The sequence below is a fragment of the Cebus imitator genome, unplaced genomic scaffold (assembly GCF_001604975.1).
Source record: "Cebus imitator isolate Cc_AM_T3 unplaced genomic scaffold, Cebus_imitator-1.0 Scaffold206, whole genome shotgun sequence".
NCBI classification, from domain to species: Eukaryota; Metazoa; Chordata; class Mammalia; order Primates; family Cebidae; genus Cebus; species Cebus imitator.
Window position 1 is genome coordinate 1,590,418 of NW_016107521.1, and position 8,606 is coordinate 1,599,023.

Below are 8,606 nucleotides of genomic sequence, written 5' to 3' on the forward strand. Positions count from 1 at the left end.
AAAAAAAAAAGAATGCAGTACTGATTCATGGTACAACATGGATAAATCTTGAAATATATGTTAAGTGAGAGAAGCCAGACACAGAAGGCCACATATTGTATGATTCTATTGATATGAAACGCTGTATCCAGGAGAGGCAAGTCCATAGAGACAGCAAACAGATTAGGGGCTTCCCGGAGTTAGAGGGAGAGGGAAATGGGGAGTGCTGCTTAGATGGCATGTGGTTTCCTTCTGGGGTGACAAAGATGTTCTGGAATTATTAATAGATAGTAGTGATGGTTGCATGATACTGTGAATATACTAATGACACTGAAGTGTATACTTAAAATTAATAATTTTTGTTATGTTTGTTTTACTGTGATAAAAAGTATGAAGACCTTTTATTGAGCACCTACATCCCAGGTTTCACATGCATTATACTTTTAAATGACACCTCTGGCCGGGAGCAGTGACCCACGCCTGTAATCCCAGCACTTTGGGAGGCCGAGGTGGGTGGATCACCTGAGGTCAGGAGTTCGAGGCCCACCTGGCCAACATAGTGAACTCTCATCTCTACTAAAAATACAAAAATTAGCTGAGTGTGGTGGCGGGCACCTGCAGTCCCAGCTACTCGGGAGGCAAGAGAATCGCTTGAACCCGGGAGGCGGAGATGGCAGTGAGTGGAGATCGTGCCACTGCACTCTAGCCTGGGTAACAGAGCAAGACTCTGTTTCAGGAAAAAAGAAAAGAAGAAGAAGAAGAAAAAACTACTTCTGTGTGTGTGTTAGGGAGGTGTTATGACCTTCAAAGCCTTTATCATGGCCTTCAAGGCTCATGTGAGTCAATACTCTCCCTTGAACTGCTCCTTATTGCCCTTCCCTGTCAGCGACTCTCTCCACTCCAGCCTCAGGGTTTTTGCATATGCCATACCCTCCCCAGAAACTCCTAACCCCTGAGATTTCCATGGCTCACTCCCTTATATCACTTAGTTCTCTGCTCACATGTCACCTCCTCTGAGAAGCCTGCCCTGACTGCCCACCTCCTGTTACTCTTTATCCGTTCATTTAGTAGCCTGGTTTTCTTTACTACATCTATTACCACCTGAAACGTGAGACCTGTTTTTGTGTACATTCTGTCTCTCCCATGCCACAGGTATCACTAGAGGGAGGGACCTTGTCTAGTTTCCTCCTATATCTTCATAATAGTGCCTGCCTGGCCTGCAGTAGGTGCTCTGTAAATATCTGTTGAATAAATGAGCCTGCATTTTGCAAACATGCTAGAGCACAAGGTTAAGAGCATGGCATCTGGAGCCTCAATGAGACTGTAGGCAACTTAATATTTCTGTGCCTCTGTTTCCTCATTTGTAAAACGGGCTTCGGAATCATGAGGTTGTTGTAAAGATTAAATGGGTTGATACAAGTAAAGAACAGGGCCCAGCACATATTGAATGCACCTTAAGCATGAACTATTATTATTATTATTTTGAGACAGGGTCTTGCTCTGTTACCCAGGCTGGAGTACAGTGACCTCATCACAGCCACTGCAGCCTTGACCTCCTGGGATTAGGCGATCCTCCCGCCTCAGCCTCCCAAGTAGCTGAGACTACAGGCATTTGCTACCATGTCCAGCTAATTTTGTATTTTTTGTAAAGATGGGGTTTCACCATGTTGGTCAGGGTGGTCTCAAACTCCTGGGCTCAAGCGATCCTCCCACCTCAGCCTCCCAAAGTGCTGGGATTACCAGCGTGAGTTACTGTGCCTGCCCCCACTGCTTTTTCTGCAGTCTGTGGAGGCACAGGGGAAAGTGAGAGGTGGGAAGGGTGGGGAGGGTGGGAGGAGAGTGGCTCTGGGTGGAGGCTGTGTCCTGGGCTCTCAGTGGGTGAAGTGTACTCTGGGCCATTTCCCCTCTGCCTGTGATCACCGACAGTTAGGCTCAGGGTCCTGTACATTCCTTGGCCTCTGTTAGCGCCCTAACTCTGCCTGTCCTTCAACACTCCTGGGTTCCCTTCCCTGCTCTGCTGGGACCCCTTGCCACTCTACCCACTCCCCCAGATGGGGTCAAGAGCCTAGCAGGAAGATGTGGGTGTGTTCTGTGTGGCCAGGCCAGGGAAGCCTCCTCCTGGGGAGCCACCCATACTCCCAACACCCACCCATACCAGCAACTGCCTCCACATCGGACTGTGACATTCCTTCCCTCCTCAGATGAGGTGCTACCTCCTGATGGGGGCAGCCAAGGCCCTGACATGGGCCAGGAGTTGGAATAAGGCCTGTACTCCCAGCGCTGGCTGCCAGGCACCCACGCAAGGTCCCCCTTCCTGTGACTGCTACATCCAGTGCTTGGCTGGAGAGCAGCAGAGCACCAGGGGGAAGAGCCAGACCCAGGCTCAAGTCCCAGCTCCCATACCTCCTCCCTGCTTGGCCTTGATCCCTCTGAGCCTCAGCTTCCTCCTTGGTAAAACAGGAGAATCACAGTACCTTGGTCATAAGCTCATAGTGAGTCTGAACAGAGACAATGCATGTAGGGCCTTGGCATGGAACCTGGCACAGAACAGCTGCTCTCTAAGGGGTACCTGCCATCAAAATCAATGCTGATAACACTCCCTGCCATTTGCTCATTATTTTCTACCTCTCTGTGCACTCATCATGACCCCATCTTAGAGAGAAGAAAGCTGAGCATCAGAAAAGACTAGGGGCTTGCCCAGGGTCACACAGCATGGCCCAACTCCAAAACTTGGTTTACATGTTGCCCCTCCCATGCCCAACCACAGTCACCAGGTAGGGGCTTCTCCTGAGCAACTGAGCTGGAACAGATGAGTGTCTACAGAGGGGACCCTGGACTGGGCCCTGGGGGGTTTAGAACCTGGGGCTCCTACTGGGCCCAGCCCACCCTGCCCTTGCCATGAAGGCTGGAGTTGTGCCAAGCAGGAAAGTACCTGCCTCGGCCCTCATCTCTCCCTGCAGCCTTGCTCAGCACACGGATGCCAAAGCCCCCAGAACTAGGAGTGGTTTGTGCTTAAAAAAGTACCCAGGTATTTGCAAGGAAATTCCACAGTGAGATGAAGGTGTACTCGAGATTTTTCTGCAGAGAGATGGATGAGTCTGGTTAGAGTGGAGGAGAGGGCATTCAAGCTGTGAAATGTTCCAGCAACTGAACAGGCTCAACTTCTGAACTTGTGTCACTTTTTTTTTTTTTTTTTTTTGAGACGGACTCTTGCTGTGTCTCCCAGGCTGGAGTGTAATGGCGCGATCTCAGCTCACTGCAACCTCGTTCTCCAGGGTTCAAGTAATTCTCTTGCCTCAGCCTCCCGAGTAGCTGGGATTACAGGCGCCCGCCAACATGCCTGACTAATTCTTTTATTTTTAGTAGAGATGGGGTTTCACCATGTTGGCCAGGCTGGTCTCAAACTCCTGACCTCAGGTGATCCGCCTGCCTCAGCCTCCCAAAGTGCTGGGATTACAGGCGTGAGCCACCATGCCTGGCCACCTTGTGTCATCTTGAGGTTAGGTCTGCCCTCTTTCCTCACGGCCAGCCCAGACTCACCATGAGGCAAAGACCTCCCTGAGAGCACAGTGCCACTTGGGCACCTCCCCTTGGATGCCCAGAGGTACCCCAAACTCAATCCATGCAAGACCGGACCCAGCATCTTCTCCCAGCCCCATGTCACCTACCTTCCTGCCTAGCCTGGATCTCTGAGCCTCCCCCTTACCCTGGACAGTAGTCGTGCTCTTCTGACCCTTCATCCTAAATGTCTCTGACCTTTGCCTCCTGCTCTCCACTCTACAGCCACAGCCCAAGTTGAGGCACATTAACTGCTGCCTGGACAATATAGCAGCTTCATCTGTTGGATGAATCTCCCAAAAGCTCCTCTTTGGTAATCTACGTTACTTTTTGCTCCACAAACGTCCATGGATCCCCATTACCTGGACGAGTTCTGGACTGGGGGCCATGGTTCAGCATTGCCTGGGGGCGTACCTGGGAGCCGCAGGTGCCTGGGCCCTCCTCCAACCCTATGATTCAGATGGCTTCTGGCTCCCCAGGCTACTTGGATGCTTCCTAGAGGCTCCAGAGTTCCAACTACTCAGGCTCCCTCTGTCTAGGATTTTTGAACAAGCCCCAGTCCAACTCTTTGAGCCTCAGTGCTCACGACCATCAAATGGGGAGGGGCCACTGAAGCCTCAGAGTGTTGGCAGAAGGGATGTGTAAGATTCTGCATGTAAGTGCTTGACACATGGCTTGGCACACACGATGCTCCTCAAGGCTCTGCCCTAGACGCCCCAGCCAAAGGGAGTGCTGGTTTGAGACCTTCCTTGCAGAGAGACCCAGTGGGGCTTGGCCTGGCCTCACAGTCGTGATGTGTAGGAGGACTTCATTACTATGTAGCCCTCGCCTGCCTGAGAGCCTGTTTGCAATTACACCCACAGGCGGAAACTCCCGGAGCGGAGGCGAAGCAACACCTAAACCCCCGGGACTGGCCTGGCCTGGCCTGGAACATCTGATCCAGCCCCGGACACCACCGCCTGCCTGCTCTAGCCCCTCCTGCTCCCCTGGCTGTGCTCCCACACCCTTGGCCTTCCCTCTGTCCTTGGGCCCCTGATCAGCAGGCTGACCAAAGACCTCCTTCCCACCCCTTGATACTAGAGGAAGTGAGGCACTAGCAACCTTTTCACAGATGGGGAAACTGAGGTAGAGATGGAAAATTCTCAGCCACATTCTAAGAACGCACAGCAAGAAGCAGCCTCCCAGAAGTCTGTGGTGCCCTGCCTGGGTGTCATGTGGTTACCTGTCCGTCCATTCCAATCTCTGTGCTGGGCAGCCCTTCAGAAATACCAGGGAAGCTGTGGGGCCCCCCTCCTACTCCCAGCCCTGAGAAAGCACTTCCTTAGATGGAAACTCAAAATCCAGTTTAGGAGAGACCTAGTTATAAACATGAAATGAACATACGTTGAGCAAGGAGCTGGCAGAGGAGACCGACAGAGTCCTGGGGGTGAGCTGCCCTGGGTCCCTAGATGTACTGGGCCAGAGGGAAGACTGGAGCCCCCAGGAACAGGAAGCCTGAGGAGGGGCCAATTAACCCTTTGGGGCCCTACATTGACTTCAGGTCCCAGGCTGGCTCTCTGAAGGGCTCATCCTCCACCCCAGGGAAAACGGAATGAGCTTGGAGAGGAAGGGAGGGGGTGTGACAGGGGGAGGGAGCGGGTGATAATGAAAACAGCTCTCTCTGTAGAGCCAGCAGGAGTCTGGCTGAGCTAAGGAATGCAGAGTAAATTCACCCATCACTTGATTTTTATTTTTCCCAGCTGGCTGCAATGGTGTGGGAGTGGGAGGTGTCTGGGGGAGGGCTGTGCTGAGGCCCCCAGCTGTTCATCCTCCAAGCTCTAGGTTGTGCCTCTCCACCCCACCAGCCCCAGCTTGTCCGTGGACAGTTAAACACTACACCCCCCACCCCACCAAACACACACACAATCTAGCAAGTGTTTGGCTGACTCACTACATAAACAGGGTGTTGGGTTTTCTTTGTCTTTGCTTTGTTTTGAATGTGAGCCCTCCCCCACAAGGTCTACAGCTCTCTGCACAGAGGATGCCCAAGACCAAATATCCCTCCCAGCCAGAGATCCCAGCAGTCACAAGGCACCAATCAGGTTATCTGGGATTTTCTGCTCACTTGTCCTTGTACCTGAGCCAGATCAGGGAATCCCAGAGGGCCCCATATGGAAGGAAGGTTGGGGAGACATTTCTCAGATGAAGACACTGAAGCCCAGAGACAGACAGTGATTTGCCCAAGGTCACACAGCAAAACAATAGCAGAGGAAGGGCAGACTGTAAGCCAGCTGCCTCTAAACCCTCATTTTCCCACCTGTAAAGTGAAACAATACTCATTCCCTCCTTGTCTCTGGAGTACACGGCCAGCATTGCATGTGGCTGCTTTCATACCCTGAGCTGAATCAGGCAGAGGGTTGGCCAGTGCCCACTGCTCATATACTCACCATGTGGCTACTGGCTTCTGTCTTTTAACTGCCCATGGGCAGGACACGCATGTTGCACTAGGAAAGAGGCTGCAGAGATATCGGAAGAAGCCTCTCTTTTGCCCTGATGCTCTGTGACCAGGGCTCTCATCCTGCTCCTCACTCTCCCAGAGGCCTGTCTTCAGGGAGTCATTTCCTTTTTTTGGCGAAATCTTGTCTCACTGCAAACTCCGCCTCCTGGGTTCAAGTGATTCTCCTGCCTCAGCCTCCCCAGTAGCTGGGATTACAGGTGCCTGCCACGGCGCCCAGCTAATTTTTGTACTTTTACTAGAGTTATTTAGAGTAACTGGGACTACAGGCGCGTGCCACCAGGCTGGCTACCGGGTTTCACCATATTGGCCAGGCTGGTCCTGAATTCCTGACTTCAAGTGATCTACCCGCCTCGGCCTCCCACAGTGCTGGGATTACAGGTGTGAGCCACCGCGCCTGGCCATCAGGGAGTTACTTCCAGAACACCCCAAGTGCTGTGGTGCTAAGTATTTTACAGGCATGAACTGCAGGGAGTGGGTCCCAGGATTCTTCCTGTATCTACAGGTGAATAGACGGAGGCTCAGAGAGGTGATGGCACCGGCCGAGAAGTGAATGTGCGATTGAATCCAGGTCGGCTTCACACCAGAGCACGGCAGAGAACAGCTCAGGTCACTTCTGGAGCTACCTAGTCCTCCAGGGGGTGCACCTGGTCCCTGGCAAGAACATCAGAGGCCCGGCGAGTGGCCAACCCCGCTGCATTCGTGGGGCGTAGAGGACTCCGAGTCCCCAGCCGGCCCTGAAAGCCGTGGCGCAGGCCTGCTGCAAGCCTGGGAGTCTCTGGGTAACAGTTGCCAGGGGCCTCCCCCCACGAACCTCAAGTCTGGCCAGCACTCTGGGGAATCCCCCGGCCCCTCCGGGAATCAGACCCGGTCCCAGCGCCCCTTCCCGAGGCCCCGTCCGCAGCATCCCTACATTTCCAGCGCTTCTTCCCCCACGCGCTCCTCTCTCCCGGCCCCTGCCACTGCGGCTTCCGTGATAAGTCTCAGGTCCGGTCTTCCCGGCTCCCGGCTCCCGGCTCCTCCGCCCCGGCCCCGGGCCCCCTTCCGGGCCGCACCCTCGCCACAGCGCCCCCTCGTGCCCCGCTCCCCGTCGAGCCGCGCGGGTTCGAGGGGCGCGCGTACCTTACTGTCGGCGCGTGCGGGGCGGGCGCTCAGCAGCAGCAGCGGCAGCAGGAGCAGCGGCCGGGGCGGGAGGGCGGACGCGGCCATGGCGCCACGGGGACGGCGGGCACGGACGCTGGGAAGCTCGGGCCACACTGCGAGCTCAGCGCCACCGCCCGCTCTGCCTGCCCCGAGCCCCCTGCCTGTCCCCTGCTGCCCGCCCCGCGCCCCCTCCAGCGCCGCCGGGGGCGGAGCTAGGGCGGGGGGTGCAACCCGCCCCACCCCGCCCGCCGTCCGCTGGGCCTTCCCGCCGTCGGGTGACTCTCCGAACGGTACCCCTGCCCGCGCCCCAGGGAGGATCTCGCTGGCAGCCCGCAGGAGCAGGGCCAGGGGGAGGCGTGTGAGCTCCCCGCATGGACGCAGGTCCTGTTCCGACAGCCGTGGGACCTTGGGCGTGTCCCTCTACCTCTGTGTGATTCCTCATCTGTAAGATGGGGGACTTGTGCTTTCCTTTTGGAGTGGTGGCAAAGTTCGCAGGAGAGATGGATGTTCTCAAGGCATGTGAGCCCTTGCGCTGTCCTATACCACCATTTCCGGAGAGACGGGGGTCTCACTCTGTTGCCTAGACTAGTCTGGAACTCCTGGGCTCAAGCAATCCTCCCACCTTGGCCTCCCAAAGTGTTGAGATTACAGGCATGAGATTACCCAGCCTTTCCCTTTTTTTGTGATTGGGTCTTCCTCTGTCACCCAGGCTTGAGTGGAGTGTTGCAAATATGTCTCACTGCAGCCTCAACCTCTCCAGCTCAAACTATCCTTCTGCCTCAGACTCCTGAGGAACTGGGACTACAGGTGCGTGCCACCACGCTGGCTAATTTCTGTATTTTTTGTAGACATGGGGTCTCCTATGTTGCCCAGGCTGGTCTCAAACTCCTGAGCTCAAGCAATCCAGCCACCTGGGCTCTCAAAGTGTTGGGATTTTAAGTGTGTACCACCATGCCTGGTCTCATTTTCTTCACAGAATTTATCACTCAGTGGGACTGTCTTTCTTGTTGGTATGTTCCCTTGTGTTGGAGCATGACTTCCCAGGGCACATTCTTAGTTTCTCTCCTTGATAGAGCTCAGCAGTTCTCAAGGTGTGGTCCTTGGACCCGCAGCCTCCGCATCACCCGAGAACTTGTTAGAAATGCCAACTCTTGGCCGGGCTCAATGGCTCACACCTGTAATCCCAGCACTTTGGGAGGCTGAGGTGGGTGGATCAGGTCAGGAGATGGAGACCATCCTGGCTAAAGTGGTGAAACCGTCTCTACTAAAAATACAAAAAATTAGCTAGGTGTGGTGGCACTTGCCTGTAGTTCCAGCTGCTCAGGGGGCTGGGGAGGGAGAATTGCTTGAACCTGGAAGGCAGAGATTGCAGTGAGCCGAGATCACGTCATTGCACTCCAGTATGGGCAACAGAGTGAGACTCCATCTCAAA

General features: G+C 54.6%; 1 protein-coding gene across 1 annotated transcript in view; it reads right to left on the bottom strand.

Moving 5' to 3' along the window:
• The window catches only part of OLFML2A (olfactomedin like 2A), a 35,864-nt gene extending 28,532 nt beyond the window's left edge, over positions 1–7,332 (bottom strand). Inside the window, exon 1 of the mRNA XM_017548351.2 lies at positions 7,154–7,332. Coding sequence (XP_017403840.1) covers positions 7,154–7,240 — 87 coding nt within the window. The 5' untranslated portion in view covers positions 7,241–7,332. The remainder of the gene's footprint in view (positions 1–7,153) is intronic.
• Between the last annotated feature and the right edge of the window lie 1,274 nt (positions 7,333–8,606).